The 22,910-nt window shown below is 31.9% G+C and overlaps 1 protein-coding gene across 4 annotated transcripts in view; it reads left to right on the top strand.

The window, feature by feature from the left end:
* LOC116291503 (uncharacterized) overlaps nucleotides 1-22,213 on the top strand; it is a 30,573-nt gene extending 8,360 nt beyond the window's left edge. For 3 of the 4 annotated variants that reach the window (XM_031698674.2, XM_031698671.2, XM_031698672.2), the window contains 21 exons: nucleotides 1,565-1,646; nucleotides 2,160-2,198; nucleotides 2,651-2,692; nucleotides 3,055-3,611; nucleotides 4,468-4,492; nucleotides 9,639-9,686; nucleotides 10,775-10,876; nucleotides 11,237-11,276; nucleotides 11,382-11,440; nucleotides 11,909-12,022; nucleotides 12,502-13,680; nucleotides 14,042-14,178; nucleotides 14,943-14,990; nucleotides 15,407-15,754; nucleotides 15,987-16,050; nucleotides 16,248-16,322; nucleotides 16,748-16,812; nucleotides 16,942-17,013; nucleotides 17,105-17,251; nucleotides 17,620-17,885; nucleotides 18,261-22,213. In XM_031698674.2, coding sequence (XP_031554534.1) covers nucleotides 1,565-1,646; nucleotides 2,160-2,198; nucleotides 2,651-2,692; nucleotides 3,055-3,611; nucleotides 4,468-4,492; nucleotides 9,639-9,686; nucleotides 10,775-10,876; nucleotides 11,237-11,276; nucleotides 11,382-11,440; nucleotides 11,909-12,022; nucleotides 12,502-13,680; nucleotides 14,042-14,178; nucleotides 14,943-14,990; nucleotides 15,407-15,754; nucleotides 15,987-16,050; nucleotides 16,248-16,322; nucleotides 16,748-16,812; nucleotides 16,942-17,013; nucleotides 17,105-17,251; nucleotides 17,620-17,885; nucleotides 18,261-18,370 — 3,619 coding nt within the window. In that variant the 3' untranslated portion in view covers nucleotides 18,371-22,213. The remainder of the gene's footprint in view (nucleotides 1-1,564; nucleotides 1,647-2,159; nucleotides 2,199-2,650; nucleotides 2,693-3,054; nucleotides 3,612-4,467; nucleotides 4,493-9,638; nucleotides 9,687-10,774; nucleotides 10,877-11,236; nucleotides 11,277-11,381; nucleotides 11,441-11,908; nucleotides 12,023-12,501; nucleotides 13,681-14,041; nucleotides 14,179-14,942; nucleotides 14,991-15,406; nucleotides 15,755-15,986; nucleotides 16,051-16,247; nucleotides 16,323-16,747; nucleotides 16,813-16,941; nucleotides 17,014-17,104; nucleotides 17,252-17,619; nucleotides 17,886-18,260) is intronic. The other variant, XM_031698673.2, reaches the window with a different exon arrangement.
* The last annotated feature ends 697 nt before the right edge of the window (nucleotides 22,214-22,910 follow it).

Below are 22,910 nucleotides of genomic sequence, written 5' to 3'. Positions count from 1 at the left end.
TAATAGGACGGTCACGTTTTTCCTACGAAAATGAGGGTAAATTTTGAAAATTAATAAAAACAGTTTCAAGCAAGCTTGATTTGCTGACGTAATTAATTTAATTTAATTATCATCAAACAATAAACACATACTTCATTGTAATAACTAGTAAAAAATTTGAATATTTTAAGTACTTGTTCATAAATATTTGTTTCAAGATTTGAAAAGAAATTTAACCAATTTTCGTGTTATATACTCTTATTTACCATGATCTTCGTCATCTAGCCCTCAAAATGTTGTGGACTCACGAGGCATAGATAGCGAAGACATAGATGATGAAAAAGTGCAAATAATAGGACGGTCACGTTTTTCCTACGAAAATGAGGGTAAATTTTGAAAATTAATAAAAACAGTTTCAAGCAAGCTTGATTTGCTGACGTAATTAATTTATTGGTTTAATAAAAACTTTGCGAGCAAATTCACAAATGTGGTAAAAAATAGCTTTCAAGTCACCAATTCTTGCCATCCAACAAATGAATACATTATTTAATCCTTAACTCCAAAAATTAGATTATTAGAAATTTAAAATGTTTTAAATAAAAATTAAAAATTAGCTTGTATTTAAATAGAATAGATTTTGGATTATTTATGTATTTTTCAGCTAGTGCTAAACAAAATATGCATAGAAGTATGTATTAAGCTGTCTTGATTATTGCTATGACTTTGCACTTCGTAACCTAACAACCATTCTTCAACCTTCAGATATATTTTTGGAGAATCTTTACAGCCCTTTATTTGAAAGATGCTGGTATTATATTATGAAAAATTAGCCAAAATGTGATAGAATAATCCAATGCGGATAACATGGATTCTGATAAACACTTAGTTGTAAGACTCTAAATGAATAACTAACTAACAACCTTGCAATCAAATTAAAGATTGGTAAAATTTGCTTTAAAAACTTTGAAACTGCTACATAGATATTATGAATACAGATGAAAAATTTCAGTCGCAAATACCAGTCTTTGATACGAAACACACTAATATCTTTGAAATCCATGGATACTGCTTTATTGCTAGGCATTTATTTCCAATACGATATTTAGATGATAAACATTATTACTTTAAAAAGAAGAATTTCTGAATTTTTCATGAATAGCTTTGGCTATTTAGTTAATCAATGTTGAAATTTGTGTAACATAGTGTCTTCGAAGAAAGATGCAGAAGAAAAAGGTTTTTCATTCAGTTTTAATTTAAATTTATATATAAGATAAACATGAGTTTGTATGATAATTTTGTTTGCCTATTTAGGTTTATAAAAATAAATTAAAATTATATTTTAATATTCTGAATTTGAATCTGAATTCAAAACTCTATACTATTGGTTCTCAATTTGAAAAAAAATAATTATGGTTTTAGAATATTAAAAACTGTCGACTGGAAAAACTTTGCTTTTTTGTAAAAAAATCTAACAGGGGATTTTTTGCTTAGTTGTTGTCTAGTAAGATAATTTTTGATGCTTTAATTGGAGCTATGTAAAAGTAAACAACATTCTTAAATTCTTAATTTTTATTTAACCTTGCAGACTTCATGGAATTTCAATTCATGAACGAGAAAGAGAAGCTGAGAAAGAAAGAAGAGCACAGCAGTTGCGAAATGTTGAATCGGTTAGTAATTGCTTTGGATTATACATCCTTTTTATGATTACCATGGTAATGACCTTTATCGCCAACCTAATACCCCACTTCAGAATCATGTCTTCCTGCATTAAAATCATTCTTGATAAGCCACATTTTAAAGCCATGGTAAAGGGATTTTTCATTCCTAATACCACATTTACTTGGTTAATTACAGTACTTCAAGACTTTTCTATGGGCTTCAGTCATTTTCAAGTAAAGCTTCAAATTTATTTCCACGAGGAAATAATCATCTATCAAAAATATTGCTCTCGAATTCAACCAAATTTTCCATTTAAAACAAAGATTTAGTTTGCCAGTTCAATATAAATTTGCCAACACCAAATCATTAATTGATTTTTTCAGCATATTTCATCTAAGGTAGCCTAAATCCTTCTGAAAAATGTATCATTGCATTAATTAACTTTTCATTTTAGTTTCTATTCATTGAAGGGAATAATTAAATCTATTGCTTATGTAAATTATATTTCCTTTGTTTCTCAGAACTCTCACCCTGCTCATCTTTTCTCACAGCCTATAAAGGTAAATTTATACAAGCAGCTTGCATGTACGGCATATTAGATATTAATTTCATCCTTCAGCATGTTCTCATATTAATAATTTCACTTTGGAAAATGATTTTTAACTTTTGCTCATATTCCACTACCCCAGAATTTTCTGTATACATATATGATTGTATGAATACCCCCAGACATACAAATGTCTGTAAATTTGTCAATTTTCAAATAACGTTTTCTTGGCCGATATACCACCTGACATAATGAATCTTTGTAGGGTTACTGAAGTAAAGGTTTTCTTTCCAAATCTGGTATTGTTTTTTTAATTTAATGCATTTCAATTTTCGGCTGGCATTTTGGCAAGGGGTCTGTTGTGATTTGAGTTGATAGATGTATTCTCTCCCTCCCAAAGTTAGAATTTAGAATTTTATCTTACACATGTAAATAAAAATATTTATTTTATTATTTCATTTATAGATTCCACCATCAAAGGAGGACACCTTACAACACTCGATCCAGGTATGATTATTATAGAACAGATCATCTGTTCTGTGCTTCGAGGTTTTTTTCAAGGTTTCTCTTGTTTTCTCCCTCTATAAAAACATCTCAAAATTCAATTTGATCTGGCATTGATCCTTATACCACCACCCGGCTAGCTCAGTTGTTGTGCAGGAGGTCATGGTTCAACGCTTCGGCTAGACCAACACTCGGGGCATAAAATAACCGAGCATCTACAAATGGTACAATATTGACAATATTGTCTATTTGATTATGATTCCCCTGTCGCGACTGTTGTCACGATTCACTCATAGGAATGAAAACATTGCAGTAATGCATCTTAAATTTCATTTGAAGTTATTAACAAGTTTTAATACTTTCAGGCTGCTCTTGGGGACTTTGAAGTCTTGGCTCCATCCCTCAATCAAAAACAGCAGTACTCTCTTCTTGGTATCATTCCAAAAGTTCCTCAAACACCTGTTGAGAGTGGCAACAAAGTTTTTAGCTTTGACAACGCTAACAGCACAAGTAACAAGAAAGAACATGGAAACGAGAACACATCCTCAAAAAGTCAGAAAACCTTGTCAACTGTACACCACCATAAAACTAAACCCAACTCACTAGAAGAAAAACCTAAAAGTGTTGAATCGGATTCGAAACCTTCAACAAAGTCTTCTGGAGCTAGCAAAAAAATGGGAACCATGGAAACAGAAAATAAGGGATCTCATGCAGTAAAAGCATTGTTTATGGATGAAGCAAAACCAAAATCATCTTCAAGTGTGAAAAAGGAAATAAAACCAATATCAAATGAAATAAATAAATCTGAACATCAAAAACGGCTTGATGACAGAGGAGATGCCAAAATGCATAAATCCACAAAGAAAGAATCAAAAGACTTTACAAGCAAACCAAAACCACCAAAACTTTCCATCAATGCTAGGTAAGGTAGCTCTTTGAATTTTAGTTGGCATGGCAATAGTTGTTATGAACATTGATTTGGTGTTGGTAAGGTATTGGTGATGTTTGGCAGGAGTTTGTCAGTAGGGTGTTCGCAGAGTGTCAGTAAGGTGTCGGTAGATTGTTGGTTAATGGGGGGATATAATGCCACATGACCTGATATACACACCCTTAAACCAAGGAAGGGTGTCAAAATGAATCTCAGAAATGAAAAAAAAAAGCCTTAATATTAATAGAAGACAAACTTCATTTTGTTGACTACCAGTATTGCAGTGTAGAGGTATTGAATATAAAATGGATTGTTTTATATGGATATATATGGAATCTGTACCATCTACCATCTATATGTACAATCAAGTCCAGAGGAAATGAGAGTCACAGCATTGGATAGGAAGGCCTTGATAAAAAGTTTTTTGCTGCCTGTTATTCCCAAACCTAGAAATTGCTCTACATTTGGTGCTTCTATTCTGACACTGCCAGTGGTTTAGGTTTTTATTGACCTTTAACCCTTGGTTAATGATATCTATAAGTTTTCGCCATGTTTTTGGAAGGTGCAGCCCACTGCGTAGTTCCTCTAATATTATGCCTATGACGTATATTAACTAAATGCATTTTAATGTACTTATCGAAATCTTCATGATATCTGAATAAGAATTTCACAATAGTGGATTCTTTTTGTAAGATCAGTCTAATCTTTTCTTGGTCATGTATAAGACTAGTTTGTTCAGTCTTAACCAAGTCCTATACATGTTCAGACTTGTGAACTTCATTTGTGAATTCTGGGCGACGTGACTTTGTTGTTTGAAATCTCATAAAAACTGTTTCTTTCTTGTTCCCAGAACTTCGGCAGAAACCACAACAGAGGTAAGTTTTTTTTTTTTGAGTTATGTTTAAGGAAGACTGTACATTTTAAAATCTGTGATAGGGGTAAACTATAGTTTGAATGTTTAATAAGGTTTCATGTAGCACTTCAGTCACCCAGTCACACATCAGGGCTTAAAATAACGACCAGTCATTGGAAATGTCCCACAAGAATTGGAACTTGTCCAGTGAAATCTTTGCCTTGCTAGTCATTTGACAAGTAATGTTTAGCTAGAAACAAGGTAAGGCCGAGCTAAAACCTATTTGTCTGGTGAATGACTGATGAATAATCGGTTGTTATTTTTGGCTCTGCGTATCTAAAACTCATAGCTTTCATTATAGCTACTAGCTGTCTTTGTGCAATCCATCATACATTTTATAAATAATCCAAAGTTTTTGTTAAGCAAAATATATTCGAGTGTCCATTTATTCATAAAATACAGTACTTATTAATAATGAATGGTTTAACCACACACAAATGTATTGCATTATTGATAATTAGATGAATAACTGGGATTAAGAAAGCATATCTTAAAATCAATAATTAATCCTGAACTTGAATATATTAGGTTTTGTAAAGATTTATATGTTGGTCAAATGTAAACTATTTTTGGTATTATCATATTCATTATTATACAGATTATATGCTATGCCTAAAATAATAGATTAATCATAGTTAAATAACATTTAAATACTATAGTCATAGTACTGAATAGTAATATATATATATATATTCTAAAAAAATCATTTAAAATCGTGTCAAGGCTATTATATTGTTTCTAGGATATCTATTTGTCATAACTTGTGATTGATCAAAAATTTGACATTTCAATACCACTTGGTATAATAAGGGCAAAGTGCCACACATGTATTGTAGATCTTGTTATCCACAACAGACTTCCTGTCTACTTTTAAGCTGTTTTTATTGCAGGGTCAATAGCACCATTTTTAGATTTAAATTTCAGATAACTTGTTTACGACTTTTCTTGTATATTCGATACTCTTGGCCTAGCTAGAAGATCTAAAAATCAAGGTCAGGATCTTGTGAAGTAGAATATGAGATTATTGATGTTATTTCACATCCAATGTATAAATATAATGAGCTGGAAGTGTCGTGAATTTAGTGCAAGTTGTGACATGTTTAGTTACATTTTGTTCTTGTCGATAATATGTGTACGCATAGCTTGTTTTCATTCGTTTGGTGCAGTGATAAAATCCAAGTGCTTTTATTTGATAAAAAGCAGAACAATCAGTTTGATTTGATTTTTAATACTTTTGCCCCAAAAGATAAAGTGAAATGTGAGAAACACAAAAAAAGAGAATTGAGCAACAGAAATATATTGTTCAATATTAAATATTAATAGAGTAACACAACTGCTTCCATTTAAAGTTCCAAAGAAAGATCTTTAGGGATGTTAAACTTAAATTAGCTTTCCAGCTCAGATTTTTATCATTAAACTACATTTAAACTCTAAATTTTGTAACATGACTGTTATAGTTACCCATACAGATATAGAGATATTGAACTTAAATAAGTTTTTCAGCTCGGAAGTTATTAACTGGATTTGAACTCTTAACCCCTAGACTGGCAGGGGGCAGCTGTGTAAAGGAGTAGTTTCATGTCCTTCAGATCCTACCCCAGCTACGCACTCCTATCTAGAGTATTAAGATAATAAATACTAACTAAAATTATTATCTTATTCAAGTATATAAGCCGTCAAGTATAAGTATTTCAAAAGGCTTAAAAAACCATCTCCTTGAATTAACGTCTCATTCTATGATATTGCAGTGTTTTTAGGATTAACAGATGCTTTATTTCTTATAATTTTAAGTGTTTATCATGATCAGTTGTTTCTTACAGTTTTAATGTTTTTAACTTTGTATTCAATAGAACAACATTCTAATTTTCTTTTTGGGCAATAACTTGTTGTTGTTAGGGTTTTGTTAACAGTGTACAGTTTTGTTGAACACCCCCGTCACCTTCGATGACCTCCAGACAGCAGACCTGCTTGTTTGTAAAACTTTGTGGGCCCAACTTTGTGGCAATAATTTATCAAAGACCGTCTAAACACTTTTCTTTCAGCCTACAATAACATATTTACCTGTTCACACATATTTTGAGGTTTTATTTTTTACATTTATTAACTATTTTTGTTTGTTTTCTAAACTGAGACCTGGAAGCAAAAGTGGTGGTTTTTGTAATTTTTGTAAGATTTTTTTCCAAAAAGTTTAATAATAATATTAGGGTTGACAATGTAATTGCAATTTGGTGTATAAATATATATATATAGAAAAATATATGGAAAAATGCTGAAGAAAATAAGAAATTATAATTAATAATAATATTATAATATATGTAAATAAAATTTATATACGAAAGAAAAAAGATAAATGAAATAAATTATTAAGAAGAAAAGCCTACCAACTGCTATTCAATCTATCCCTATTATTTTCTTTTTTCTGTTGTTTCTGTTTTCTAATGTGCCTATCATGTTGAGATACAAAACAGTTTTCGATACACCAGCTCCAGCCATTTTGGTGATCAGACAGTTAACTCTTTCATTGCAATATTGATTATATTCTTATTGTATTATCTAGAAGATTACAAGCTTGTATATATAATTTATATTTTGTGGTAATAATGTGTTTACTATATTGATTTCACAAATAAGATAAATTTTAATTCTAAGAGCATTGTTAATTCCAAAGTTATTTGGTGTTAGACAGGCAAAGTTATTTGGTGTTAGACAGGCAAAGTTATTTGATGTTAGACATGCAAAGTTATTTGGTGTTAGACAGGCAAAGTTATTTGGTGTTAGACAGGCAAAGTTATTTGATGTTAGACAGGCAAAGTTAATTGATGTTAGACAAAGCTATTTCCTTTTAGTCTTATTTTTCAAAATATTCTCCCCCTATTTTTGCCAGATACATATAAAGATATATGGAGAAAATTGGACAAAAATGAATTTTGGAAAGAAATGAGAATGAAATGGGAAACCAGTGATATGAATTACATTTACATTTATTATTATTATTATTTTGCTATATATTCAAATAAAATATAATTCCATGAAAAATTTGTCCTGAAAAACCTTTTACTATTTAATCAATATTATTTCATTTATTTTCATTTATTCTTTAGTTTTCTAAACCCCACCCTATGTGCCTATATCTCTATCTCTGTCCTTCCTCTTTCTCCACTTGATCTATAATCTTTTTTTTTTATTATGCCACCTGTATGTTCAACAAATTTACATGACAAAGAAACTCTTAAAAGTTATACAAACCAAGCTATGAAAATGGACTGTGTTATTGAAATTTCTAAAATATGGCTTCAATACATTATTGTAAGGTAGCAAAATCAACCTTGAGAGTTATGACTATGTAATAATAATGATAATAATATCTTCTTTAATTTACCTTTTTAAATTATCTATACCTAGTAGTAATATTTGTACCTTTTTAGGGGCTCAGTTCAAAAACAACGATCAATAAATCAATTGAAATTCTACTGTAAATTCATCTATTTATCTTAATCTATTTTTTTAACAAAATTCTTTTATTTTATTTTATTTTTTATTTTTTGCTGCCTTTAACAAGATAGTTTACCTAGAATGATTAATAATATTGGTCTGGTTTGTAGAAACCTTTGAAATTTATATTCAATATGCAAATAATCCTAAATTTCTGATAAAAACTACAATTGAATATTTTTCCCACAGTATATTTGATTTAATATTTCTGAATATTATAGTGTAATACTACAGTTATTTTAATCTTATATACATGTTCATTTTGGGTATCTTACTAAATATTTTAAAATTTTCTTTGAAATTTATATTCAGTATGCAAATAATCCTAATTTTCTGATAAAAACTACACTTGAATATTTTTCCCACAGCACATTTGATTTATTATTTCTGTAGAATATTATAGTGTAATACTACAGTTATTTTAATCTTATATACATGTTCATTTTGGGTATCTTACTAAATATTTTAAAATTTTCTTTGAAATTTATATTCAGTATGCAAATAATTCTAATTTTCTGATAAAAACTACACTTGAATAATTTTCTCACAGCACAATTAATTTATTATTTCTGTAGGTGGAGAATATAGTATTTAATGCTACTTTTGTTTTAATCTTATATACAGGTTCATGTTGTGTATCTTCAATATCTGAGAGAGAATTATTTTCTTATTATCTTCAGGCCTGAGGAAATAAATTATAAGTGCCCCTAGATAAAGTAGTGTTAATTTTGAGCAACAAATGAAAAAAAGAAAGCCAGTTTGTTAATTTTTTTTACTATGATATAATATGTGGGTTTCTGTGTCAAGATAGTATTGATTCTTCAACTCAAAGGATAGTTTAATATTTGAAGTACATTTGGTTTCATTTCACCCAATCAACCAAGCTATATGTATATTCAAATATATTCGTACAGGTGTTTGAAATGATTGCCTGACTGTGTGTGCCCTCTCTTTCAATAATGAATGCATTATAATAATCATGCTTGTAATTGCGTTATCAAGAATACAGTTTACAGACTTCACAACTTCTCTCTCTTTGGATGGTAATATTTTGCTTTATTTATTCAAAGTAGCCTAATCTTTGATCACAACTGTTTGGTTATCTTTCCTTAGGTTTGGTGTGAGAATAAGAATCCTTAGACTACCATAAAACATTTTCTAACAAACTACTTTCTTTTTGACCTTTTTGTTCTCATTATGACATGACTTCTTACAACATCAAAAGAAATTTTATCATTTAACTTTTATTTCAAGATCATTCCCTGACTATGTAGTTATTAATAGAGCACTTAAGCTTGCTACCTAGTGTCGTAGTTGCTGTAACATAACTGCTATTGTGAATGTAGAATAGAGAAAAGCTTTGTAATTGATGAAAGCAAAATGTTGGGTATCTTGTATTTTAATAGTGATTTCAGTATCCTAGATGGATGAAAATATAAGATTAGTAGATGTAATTTAATTTCTTTTACTCTGACTATCTTCAAAAGTGACTATCTATAACTGTAACTGCACTTCTAGTAATGCTAATCTATATTTTCTCATTTCAGTGTTAAAACTCTGTTGATTCCATTATTCATGGCATTAACCTATTTTCCTTTTTTTTTTTTTTGGTAAAGGGTGCCAACCTGAGTGGAGATACTAACCGCGTTGAGAAAATCTTGGAGGTAAAATATTCAGTAGAATTTCATAAATTTTGACTTTCATTCCTTCCTAAATTTATTTATTTGTATACACTGTGAAAGGTGTACATTCAATGCACTTAAAAATATGAAAATATGATTTTAAACCTCCTTACTTGGATGTTCATTCTTTGACTCTACAAGATTCAGTATTTTTCGTGTAATGACAGGGTTATACATGCTTGTATACAACATGAATTTTCTTTTCAAACTTGGTTTCAAGTAGATCATATTTAGAAAATTCATTCGGAAAACAATTTCAATGTATTAGTAAATGGTTGAAATAATCCCACATGGCTTTTTTCTTTAGAAATCATGATCATAACAAATTTAAATTACCATTTCTATAAATGATCAACCTTATTTTATTCATAAGAAATTCAATATAAAATTTAAATCCTTTATTCTTATTTGTGTTTCAATAATATTTTCATTATTTATGAATATATTCATATAGTTTCGAAGACAGAAATTTTTTTATGATTTAGTAAATTTTGTACTAAAAAAAGTTACATTCATGATAATAAAAATCCCTTATTTTAGTTATATCTAAATGTTTTTTCCTTCTGTTTGTGTGTTAGGGGGAGAATGTGTTTGTCTTTAGATCCTTCTAGACTATTGAATTCATCAAATATATCTACATGCTGCTAAATGTCTTTTATTTTGGCACAAAGATGCTTTTCTGTGTGTTTTAATATGTAGATCTATGACGTCAACTTAGGAGTCAAAGAAGAAATATATGTTTTTATTTTTACATGACTTATATCTACTAGCAATATTGACTCCTATAATCAATGAATACAAAAACAATATGAAAAAATATAAAAAGTCAACAAATTAAGCCCCTTATTTGTTCAAAGACTGAGATTTTTAAAAGAAAAATGCTTTATGATTTAGAAGTAAATCTATTGAAAAATAGCTAGGATTGTACTAATTTTTATGTAATTAACCCAGCTTAGTAGTGCATAGTTTCCTTTTAAATAACACTTTATCTAGTGCATTTAAAACAGTCATATTTCAATATCATATTGTGATCTTATTTTTGTAATGAAGTTTTACTGACAATATTTTAGGAGATGACCCAGCCTGTTGCTCCTCCAATTACGGCCATCCATACTCCTCTCAAAAGCAATGAAAAATTTGCTTTCCCTCTAGCTGCTTCATCATTGTTACCGGTAATTCTTTTTTACTGCTTAAATACTAAAATATATCCTTCTCTGTTTTTATTACCCGTTGTATGTTCTCTCTATGTATTTGTTTTGCCAGTCTTCAGCATCTCATCAAACAACCTTTTCCTCTTCTCTTTTCTTGCCCACTTTTCATTTTCATTTTCCTTTCCCATTTTTCATTTTTTCTTTTCATTCTTTCTCCCACTTTGTTTCCAATTATCCCATTATATATATCATACACTTTTCTCTTCTCTTCGTTTTCTCAGTTATCTTGCTTTTCTATTTTTTTAAATCTTTGTTACTGTACTTTTAATTTTGTTCACCAGCATAGATCTCAGTATAAGTATTTTTTTTCCTACCTTTTAGCATGACAGCAATAACTCCACTGGACACCATAACGGCCACAGTAAGTACAAGATTTTGTACAAGATTTTGTACACAGATGCCTGGATATTTATGACCTGAAATTTAAAGATGTCTTTTTGATTGATTATAATATATTGTTATTCAGAACATGAGGAAGAATTAACAAGTCTTTTAGAAGATGACCTTGAAATGTCAGATGATGAGGTAATAGGTTGAAATCAATTGTCAACTGTAACCCTAGCTGAAAAGATAATAGTTCACTCCTATATATTATGTTACTCATTAATCAATGCTGGTGTAGCGGTAATGCACTCCCATCTCACCTCGAAGATCTTGGGTTTGGATTCATTTTTCTCCAGGTTCTCCTATTTTCCTCCATCTGCAAAGCCTAACAACATAAATTCCTATTCATTCTCTGAGTCAACAGTGTACTAAGTTTGATTAACCTAGAGATTGTTTCAAGGACAATAAAATTTGATGATGAGTTTTGACTTTGAAGTAATGTTTATTAGATAAATTTACACAAACAGATTACTATTTTTTACTTAGCACAGAAAGCAATGATATTGCAAAGCCTATAACAATTTATGGCCAGGTCCTCTTTTTAATGGACTACTTCGATGATACAGCAATAAGATGCAGCAGATATCTGATTGTTTTTGTTGTTTTTAGGATCATGGAAGCAGTAGTGAAGACAGTGATTCTGATAGCAGTGATAGTGACAGTGATTCAAGTGATAGTGATAATTCACCTCCTAACAGTCCTGTACGTTCAAAATCATCAGAGGTGAGCTGGAAGTATGAGTATAGTCTTGTAATTAATGAGCTTTCTTTAAATAAGTAAACCGTAAAAAAGAAAGAATTACCAAAGAATGTTCAAATTAGTACAATGGTGAAGTTTGAATGAAATAAGTTCAAATAAAATTAGAATAAGTTCAAAACTTGTGAAGATGTGATTGTTGAATGTTGTAAGTAGCTGGAAAATGCTGGAAGAAAATGCTCTAATCTTTATACCAACAAAGGTTTTAATACAAATTTTCACTTTTTGAAAATTCACAAATGTACTAACTTTGAAATGCTCTCTCCAGCTATTTAATGACAATTATCTTTCTGTTTTGTGAGTTTTGGAAACCTTTGAAACTACATGATAAATTACCTTCGCTCTTTAAGACCAAAACAACAATTACATACAGTCATTTAAAATTAATCATCTTTGCATGCGTTTAGAAAAGCCTTTTAATCATGTTTTTTTATATATTTGTGCAGTTAAACAAGCCTTCCAAAGGTGGTCTTAATCATCCTGAGAAGTCTCACACCAAGAAAATTCTTCCTACAACCACTGCTTCTGCATCTACTACTACCTCTCTCACACTTAACAGCACGATTGGTGGAGATGGTCTCCGTGGAGACCAGGTCGCTCCAGCTGCTAATTCAAGTCCATTAAACAGCAACTCACTGAACACCAAGGCTGTATCAGTACTTGATAAGGAAATAACTGATAGTCTGTTTGATGATGACATGCACTGCTTTGATCCACTCCCAGAACTTCCAGATCTTTCGAAGGATCTGTTGGGCACAGTTTTTGGGATCAATGGCACTAATACCAGTTGTTTGGATGACATACTGTCAAATGGTCTCAATAATTCACAATCCTTAGAACCTGAGAAATCTGATAAATATCTCATAAGCCATTTGCCTCAAGACAAAGACAATCTACCAAAGGTAAAGGACAATAAGCTCAATGATAAGGAATTGAATAAAACTTCTAACTCTTCCAAGAAACTTGAGAAAAAGATCAAACATGGAGGAGATTCAGGATCGAAAGCTGTCAAGGAAAAGCCGGAAAAAGAAAAACAAGATAAAGCCGTGAAACAAAATGTAAAAAGTAAAAAGATTTCTGATGCTGTGAAGTTAAAGTCCAAAGATAATATTTCTAATAGTAACAAAAGTCTAGTTAATTCAAATAAAATTGACTCAAAAACCATAAAAACTGACAAATCATTAGGAGAAAAGAAATCTTCCAAGGTAAAGAAAAATTCCTCCAAGCCAACTTTGAATGGATCCACTGAAACGCCAACCAAATCAAGTGATGGTGAGAATGAAGAAATCGATGTAGTCACTGTTAGTAATGATAAACCATTTACAAATAGAACAGAATCCTCAATAAGTCAAAGCAAAACCTCAGATAATCCTAAGAATAATAATTCATCCAAATCATCAAATCCTAATATTGTCAAGAACAAGACTTCCTTGGAAAAGACACTTAATGGACGAAAAGAACCTAGCAATGGAAAGATGTCTCCTAATAATATGTCACCCAAAAATGGACTTAGTATAGATGAAATTACTCTAGATTGTAACTCTAAACCTGGTGAATTAGTCGTAAAGATACCACTGGCACTGCTCAGAAGGATTCCTCATCTGAATGGATCAGATACTTTTGCCGTGAGTAATTACTTTAATGCATGTAATAACCCTGGGGGGAGGGGGGGATTTCTTGTGCAATCAAAGTGAAAGAGATAAATACATGGGGCTGGGTTTGAATGGATACTTTTGAAGAGTCGTTCCAATGAAGTGACGAATAAAGACGCTTAAAAACTGAAAGATAAGTCATTTCATGACCAAACTGAATTGTTTTCTCTTCATATATTTAACATCTATGACATTTTGTTATAAGGCTAATTCTGAGTTGCTGAATAACTAATTCAGAAGCTTCAATTAACTCATTGGTTTATTTATTCATACAGTTAAGTTATTGAGATCTTTTTATAAATCTTACTTTTTTTTTGTTAACTTTAAATCTTAGATTAAATTAGGAAATACTGAAATGTTAAACGAAGAACATCAGAATGGTTTAAGTCCAGCAAGAAAAGCTGTAAAACATCATTTGTCTGTTGAGTGTAGTGAAAGCAAAAAGATTAAAGCTGAACCAGAGTTGAATGGGTAAGTTATATTTTAACACTTGGAAGAGCAATGGGAAAAACATGCAATCCTGTCATAATTTAAAATTGAAATTGCAAGCTCTCTAGCTGGAGGTGTGCAAATTTTCTTGATAGTAGATGGTTGACAGGAACCAATAGACTGAAGACAGGGCAGAAAAACGGGTTCTACTTTCGACATTTATGCGTTAATAAGCTTTATATTTCATAAACAGGCTCTTTTGGGGCTGATTAACAAAATACCAAAATTTGGGGAAATTTAAGGAATTAGTATTTGAGATATAACGCCCTGAACGTTGGGAGAGATGATATTTTGATCAGCACAAAAACTAACATTTTCGCTAATACCTCGAAGTAGAATTGCTCAAGGTTAGCAGAATGTTGTGAAAAGTTTAAAGCACAAGAGGCATGAAACACTAAAAGGTTTTTTAGCATGAATGAGAGAGAAAGAAAAAAATTGCTAAAGTAGCAGGCTTGTCGTTTTTCTGCTCTGTCTAGACTGAAGGTTAATTTAATAACCATGGGGAGGAGGGGGGTGGGGGAACGGGCAACATTTACCATTCTAAACCAAGTGTCATTTAAGGTTACCTAATAGAAATGTTGCTGCTAGCGCTTGTACTAACCAATATAGTATGTAGTGGTAGTGCGTGTGGAGGGGACCTCACAGAAGAGCCCCGCATGGGGAGTGGTAGTTGTAAAATATAAGTGTATGAGTGTATAACCCAGTTAATGCTTCCGCTAAGATTCTTTCAATTAACTTATTTATAGTGTAATTAAGAAGTCCAAGTCTAATGATACTAAGAATGCTTCTTCAAGGTAAAGTGTACATAATATAATTATAATTGTACATAACCCTTAACTTTACTAATCACGTAATAATGTAACAATCATTGATCATAGTATCATGTGATATTTCTAATTAGCTTACAGCATACATCATTAATCTGTGCACAGTGAAAAAAATGCATTTGCCAAGTAAAATTTGATGTTTAATTATCGATTTTACATGAAGGACACTCAAACCATGAATACCTTGAGTTTTTTGTCACATAATGTAAATCATCCCTTTCATCTTTTTGACTGGCGGCAGCGAAAAACCAAATTTCACCGTGCAACTCGGAGACACCGAGTTTCAGTTTTATGAAAATTGCAGTAACAGTGTTCACGGTTTTAATGATATTATTTTGTATGGCAAAGAAGGAGTACTGATAATTTATTTGTTTCCCCAAAAGGAATGAAAGCGAAAGACATGAAGGACGGCGAAACAGTACGAGCAGCACCAGTAGTTTAGACCGAGAACAGAGCAGAAGAAAGCGAAGCCCAAGCAGAGATGGTGATTGGAATAACGGCAAGCGAAGAAGACATGACAGTGAAGGGCAGAGGTCAGAGCGAGAGAAATTAAGAGAAAGAAGTAAGGATAGAGACTTTGAAAAAAGTTGCAATAAAATGAATGGATGGGATGGAACGAAAATCAAGTCACCTGTAGAGCACAGTGAAACATGTTTATGTGGTGGCCAAGAGAACGATAACATCCAGAAAGATTCTTGGATTTCTAAATTGTATGAACCTGAACCAAAAGTGTAAGTAACAGAAAACTATAGATTGTCATCTTTTTTTCCCCTTAGCAGTATTTCTGGCCTTAGGGCTTTTTTGTCTGGATAGGGTATAGGGTGGGAAATCCCATCTCCAGCAGTCGCATGCAGTCCAACATCTTTAAACTAATAAAGTTCGCAGAAAGCTGTATTCTTCGTTATTCTGATGTGCTGAAAAACCAGTAACAAAATGCATAACAAACATTTTTTTCATTTATAGACTGCGTGGACCAGATTATTACCTTCATGAAGCCAAGAGAGTAAAACACCATGCTGATGCTATTGTGAGTAAAAGTTTGTCAAATCCTTCACTGTTTAATGTTTATTAGATTTAATGTAAGTTTTCAAACATTTTTTGTTAATATCATTTTTATTGCTTGTCGTCAAGAGAGAAATTGGCATGAAGAAAGAAGTACTTCAAGATATGTTTTCTAATATAAGTCAATAATATTAAATCTTTTATTTATTTTTTGTTTAACAGAAAGAGAACATTCCCAGAGCCCACAAGTATTTTGAAGCAGTGCTGAGCTTTGTATATTGTGGCAAGGCACTGGAGGTAGGTTGATTTTGATTTTTCAGTGGAAGAAATAGTGTAGATGACTTGGAAGTGCCCATCTAACCTCTGATCTATGTTGTTTGCATCTCATCCTTGTCATTCATTCCATTCGTCTGTTTATCCATCCACTCCTTCTCTCCCTCTACAGAATCATTAAAGTCCCACAAGTCACAAACATACCTACCAATCCATTTTCCCATCCATCCATTCTTCCATCCATCCATTCTTCCATCCATCCATCCATCCATCCGTCCATCCATCCATCCATCCATCCATCCATCCATCCATCCATCCATCCATCCACCATCCATCCATCCATCCATCCATCCATCCATCCATCCACCCATCCATATGTTCATCTACCAACCTTAAATCAATGTAAATTAGTTTACAACATTTTGTAACATTTTGTATTCTTTTTACAGCAAAATAATGAGTCTGAATCACAATCTGCATATCAGATGTATGTGGAAACAATAGAAATGTTAAAGTAAGTAAAACGTGCATCCTCATGTCTATTATTTCCATTCTACCTTCAGCACACAGCATAGTACACACACACACTGCCCCCGGTATTATGATTCGTGTCTGATCAACAATGTCTTGTATTTGACTCTAGATATGCCATGCGTCTTTCTGCAACTCGTTCTCATACAGAAAAAAATGGAGATAAGAGATTCTTTGGTTTATGGTGAGTTTCCTTCTAGTCTTGCCTACTTGTATTCTTATTTATGCACAAACCTCAATACAGTCATTAATCATTATCAATGTGTTTTTATTAGTTTGAGGTTACAAGCTCTTCTATACATGAGGCTCTTCAAGTTAAGGAAAGATAGTATGTTGAAGGCTTCCAAGAGTTTGTTGGAACATTTTAAGGGACAAGTGAAGATGAGCCAAGCACCTTCACCTTATAATGTCTCTAATCCAAAGTAAGTACATCTAGTCTGACATCCATGTCTTAATATTTAAAAAGAAACAGTTTGTATGCTGTCTGTTAGTCTGTCCATTTACATGAAGTAAGATAAATTTATTTTACCATTTCGTGTATCATATCACAAGAAATATCTGGCATGCACATTGTGTAGTTCCAGAAATCATCCATACCCACCCCACAGAGGAATTTGGAATTTCCGAAGAGTAGGGGGGTCAGAGAAAGAACAATATTACAGAGTTTGTATCGAAGAAAATTGGGATTTCTGGGGGGTAGGGGGATGTCTTAAAAAATTCCTCCGTGAGGGGGGTATGGATAATTTTTGGAACTACACATTGAGCTGAAAATAATTATTTTATTTTGTAGAACTGGAACTCCATCCCCAATGTCTCCAACACCTTCTCCATCTGGCAGCATAGGAAGTGTAGGATCTGTTGGCAGTGCAAGCAGCAACGAGGCAATGACCACCCCGTCTAGGACCAACAAGGTGTCATGCATGACATCTCCTGTCAATGCTACCATTCCACAGAAGGTTCAAACCATGACGTATCAGCATTTGGGATTCACAAATCATATGCTGTATGGCTATGATGCATGGGAACAGTCACAACAGATCTTTGTTGACCATAAAGGTAAACATATCAATCTATTAATTTAATAAAAAATGGTTGCTGTTTTTTTATCACATAGAGTTTGGCCATTAGAGACCACTCAACCAAAAGTATCTAATTTTACAAAATATTTTTTATTTTCCCCAAAAGCATGATATGAAATTTGCTATTGACTAGCAGATTTTTGTGCGTCGGACAAAATTATAAGTATATTTCTTAGGAAAATGAAATCTCTTGTAATCCAAAGACAATTCTTGGTTCTGACTCAGACAATAGCGAACCAATCACCACTGCAGCAGTTTCCCCACAGTGGAATTAAACTTTTGTCCCACAATCAACTTCACAGTACTGTTCTACATTGTATAAAATGCCAACTTGCCATTGTTTTCTATTCAGAATTTTTCATGGACCTTGATAGAAAATATGGACCAGTTACCTTACACAGTCCCATTGTTGATGTGGTTGAATACGTTCGTCAAGGCTACCAGCGATTAATGGAAACATAACAGCTACGATGATGTGGAAATTAAATGAGAATGACAATATTACCAAGGACAGAAAATCGGACCCGCAGCTAAGTGTTAATAATTTAAAGATTGTATCAGCATCTAGTTTTAAGGCTTTCAGAGATACCAGAATACATTCAGTGTAAAATAATCATTACATAGAGTCTGTGATAACACTGTCACTGTTACCAGCAGTCTATATAGACCTGAGTCTGTTGCCTACACTATACATTGAAGCTAGTGCAGGCTGACAATGCCAAGAAATTGTGCTCCAAATTTCAATATATTAATAGGTAAATATATTAGATGTGTACAACATTATTATATTTTGTAGAATACAATATTTTTTCATACTCTGTTCTAATAACTCTTCATAAAGTTCTATATATTTAGTGTGAATGGACTTATCCTATCATTCACGAGGTGTAAAATAAAGGGGGTATTGTATTAATTATGCTTTGGATGCACTTATTGTGGCGTCATGTCAGCATCTTCTCTGAGACTGTTGCTCCAACACCTACAAAGCACCCTTGAAACATTCTCTTGTTCGGTCAGTCAAGTAACACAGGTGAAAGCCTTTGTGCATATTTTTAACCAATATGGAACAATTCATTTATCTAAAGACATCTTAAATGGTCATGTATATGACGTTAATAAATGTTTTACTTACAGTATTAATGCTATTTTCATAAACATGCAAATTCGCTAGTTGCAAGCTGCATGCTGAAATTTGGTTTTTCGCTGCTGTCAATCAGAACTAATCAGTCGGTACTTTTCATACTTTTCACTGGCAGGAGCAAAAAACCAAATTTTAGATAGCAGCTACAGAGTTCAAATGTTTATAAAAACTGGATGACTCACATTAACTTCAAAGCTGTAACGTGATTGGCTGAGATGCTCTAGTTGTTGAGGCACTATTGGCATAGTCTTAGTAACTGTTTTCGATTAATTGGCTTTAACTATTTCCAAGTACTATGGGGTGCTGAAAGTGAACCAAAACTTCAAATCAATTAGCAAAACTTAATGCACATTTTATTTATATTTTATTTATATTTTCCTGGAAAGACCCTTAATATGATTCCCTAAATGTTTTTGATGCACAAAAGCTTTCTACTCTGGTATCAAGCAAAATTAATTATCTAGATGAAGTGGATGTTTCGAGGTGTTTATTTTCTGGAGTAAAAATCGGAGCAACAGAAGAGAATCTTTCTTGTTTGAATAGAATGCCTGTGCTGTGCACTAAAAATCAACATTTGGTTGTTTTACATCTTGAGAATTTTCTTTGTGCCCTAATGGCTAGTTATTTAGAGCATAATCATACTACTGCACCATACTTATTCATGCTTAATTCTTCTAACAAAATGCTTTTGCTCATTCAAAACTACCTTAACCAGTAAATTCACTTAAATTACAATCCCAAAAGCCCTCTTTCTTATTCAGTAAATACTGCTTTGTCATCCCTGACTTTAAACCTATTTGTACAGATAAGAGACTTGTATAAGAGCCAATCATTAACATCATCTGTAATCTAAAGAACTTTGTGCTGAGCTTGATTATTGCTCTCTGTGACATTTAACTTTGACTGTCATTATTTTTTACAGAATTTGCTCATAGAATGAATTGAAAAAACTATCTACCATCATTAGATTTTGGCCCACAATGACAATGTACTAGTATTAGCTCAATGAATTGTGCGTTGTGTCCAGATATTGTTCACGAAAACCATTTAATTATACAGATGTTTTATTGGCATCAATTCTAAAAAGATAAAAATAGTATTATTTTGTACTTAAGATTTGGCACCTTGATCATTTTACAGTCTTTGCAAAATCATCTATTTCCTATGCAATGATGTTTCCTTCTTTGCTCGATTGGTATCATTTTACAACACAATAAATTAACACTCCTTATTAGCCACATCTCTGACATTGAATTTAGCTATGTCTTAACTATCTTGTCTTAACTTGGCTTAAGCCTATTTCTTGCCTAATACCAATTCAGAAAACCTATTTGTTAGATCATTATGCAAGGAAAGAGAGAATAAATCAAGGTTCAAAATTTTTGTTTCTAACATTTTGGGGGATTTCATTCAAAATTTATTATGGTTATATTCTATTGACTGAAGAAAAAATAATACTTTGACAAAAACTTAGAATCTTTGAATTAATTTTGGGGTATTTAAATTTAGTAAACCAATTTGTTCTGTGAACAATTTGGTTTAAGAAAACACTTTTCCAATGGAAAATTCAGTTGCACGTATTTGATAACTCCAATATCTGGACAAATACACACAATTGGTTGAAGCTCTTAACTTGTACAAGTCTAAGCTTGAAATGCTCTTGTGATATTATCTTGAAAGTCATGTTGAGCTCTGCAAAATTAATTCTTTAAAAAGTAGGAAACTGTATCTATTTTGCTCACCAGTATGTTTGGTTGCAATACTTTGAGTTCTCTAAAGCATAACAATATCTTCCTCATATCAGCATTTTAATTATGTATTGTCTCTTCCATATTACCTCTATTTGCTGGAACACTGTACGTGATAAACAATAAGAGGTGTCTACAATTCATAAGGGGTTTTAAATCAGTTTTATTTTTATTGCTATACAGTCTAACTGTAGTATTATTGCAATGACTTAAAACATTATTTTGATAACATTAATGAAGACATATTTGTTCTGTATTGTGCACACTGGTTTTGTGCAGATGACACCAAAAACCAACAGTTGAAGCGATAGGTCAACAAAAAATTTACAAAAAATAGTATCCAATGTGCATCAAAGCTTGCAAAGCACTCTGGGAAACCAAGTACTGCAAAAATGAAATAGAAATCAAAAGTACTATCAAAACAACCCCCCCCCCCCACCCCGTCTGTTGAAATACTTACTTTCCCATGACCCCCCCCCCCGTATGTTAGAATACTTACTTTCCCATGGAAAAAGTCAAACGAAAATTCTCAGATGAATTTTAGAGGAGCCAAAAGAGTGTTAGTACTTGGTTTCCCAACATGCTTTGTCCTAGAGACTTGTGCTTGTGCTTATTGGGTATTCTGCAATATTGGGGGCAAGGTTCTTGAATGCACTACTTATACATTTATCAAATCTTAAATTATCCTACTTGCTGCATCACAAAAATCATATTACTCATTAAATAACCCATTGAATAATCCCTTTCATTCAAGAACCTTGTGCCTAATAATATATTGCATTAGTTATCTATTGGAATAACAATTTATTCTTTTAAACACTAAATATACCGATTTTACTTTGTGCTGAAAAAAGGCTTTGTACCCTTGATAGATCAGTATTTCATCATCATCTGAACGAGTAGATTTTAATACAGGGTGTGAAAAGGGTTTAATTTAATGAAATTATATAGCCATTTATTACCATAAAGTAATAATTTGTTGAAGATATTTTTTCATCTATTTAATAACGTTATTCAGTTATAATTTTGGTTACTGAATTAATTTATTTAGAAATTTTCCATTTTTCCTTTCTATAATCTTTCATTTTTTTTTCATTTATAAGGTTTCCCATTAAATATTTTTCCATTTGCCTTTTTTATTTCCTTCCTTTCACATTCTATTTTTCCTGATAGAGTACTTATTAATATTATTGAATTATAATTTAGTCAAATTGTGACAGATAAGAGGGTAAAACATGGGTGATGATATTAATATTAGATGTTGAGAATTGAGTGAAAATTAAAAGTACAATTATAAATGACCTAGTGCTTCAAAGTTGAAAGAGTTTTAACCTAATGGAACAGTGACCAACAACTCTATAAAATGTAATAATTTGTCTTATAGATTAATAAAAGCTTAAATTGCATTGAAAAGGATGTTTGGTTGTGTTGTGTTGTGTTGTGCTTTACTACCAACTGCTGCTTTGAAAAGGAATATTTAGACAGCAGGGGAAGGTCCACGAAAAGTAGAAGGAAAATAAAAACTGAAAAAACTTATTTTTTATCTTCTGGCAGTCCTTTGGAAAAATATAGGGAACGTTACTACTCCCTTGCAACCTATATTGTTTTATTAATACTTTTGTAAAATTGTGAGATGTTTTGCCTGGAATAATAGCCACATCTTATGCGACAGTAGTAGTGTAACGAAATACAAAAGATGAAGTGTGCTTAGGATCTGCGTTTCACATATCTGCTAGGTAGTGATGGTTACGCTGGGGTCCATTTGCTATTATTCTCGCTTTGTCGTTTGCTGTTTTGACGAGAAGACGCAAGGAGATATTAGATAAGGAAAGGTACGTTATTTATTTGGGATTGCTGAAGGTTTGGGGCTTCAGACGGGAGGGTCATCACTAAAATTTTGAACTTTTGTAGAGAGTGAAATCTTATTTTGACGAAAGCTAGAGTGACCACAGTAAATCCGTGAAACTTTAGTAATACCAAATAGCACAATTTCATGCAAATGCCATTGTTTTCTATTGTTTAATTAGCACTATTTTGTACTATTTAGTAATTAGTTTTTCACAGATTAATTGTTTGCACTCTAGGGGAAGGCTGACTTGATAAGAGGATCATT

Source organism: Actinia tenebrosa, unplaced genomic scaffold (genome assembly GCF_029948245.1).
Source record: "Actinia tenebrosa isolate PJP-AT-01 unplaced genomic scaffold, QUT_ActTen_1.0 PGA_scaffold6__47_contigs__length_16458017, whole genome shotgun sequence".
Taxonomy (NCBI): domain Eukaryota; kingdom Metazoa; phylum Cnidaria; class Anthozoa; order Actiniaria; family Actiniidae; genus Actinia; species Actinia tenebrosa.
This window is presented reverse-complemented; position numbering and strand designations above follow the sequence as displayed.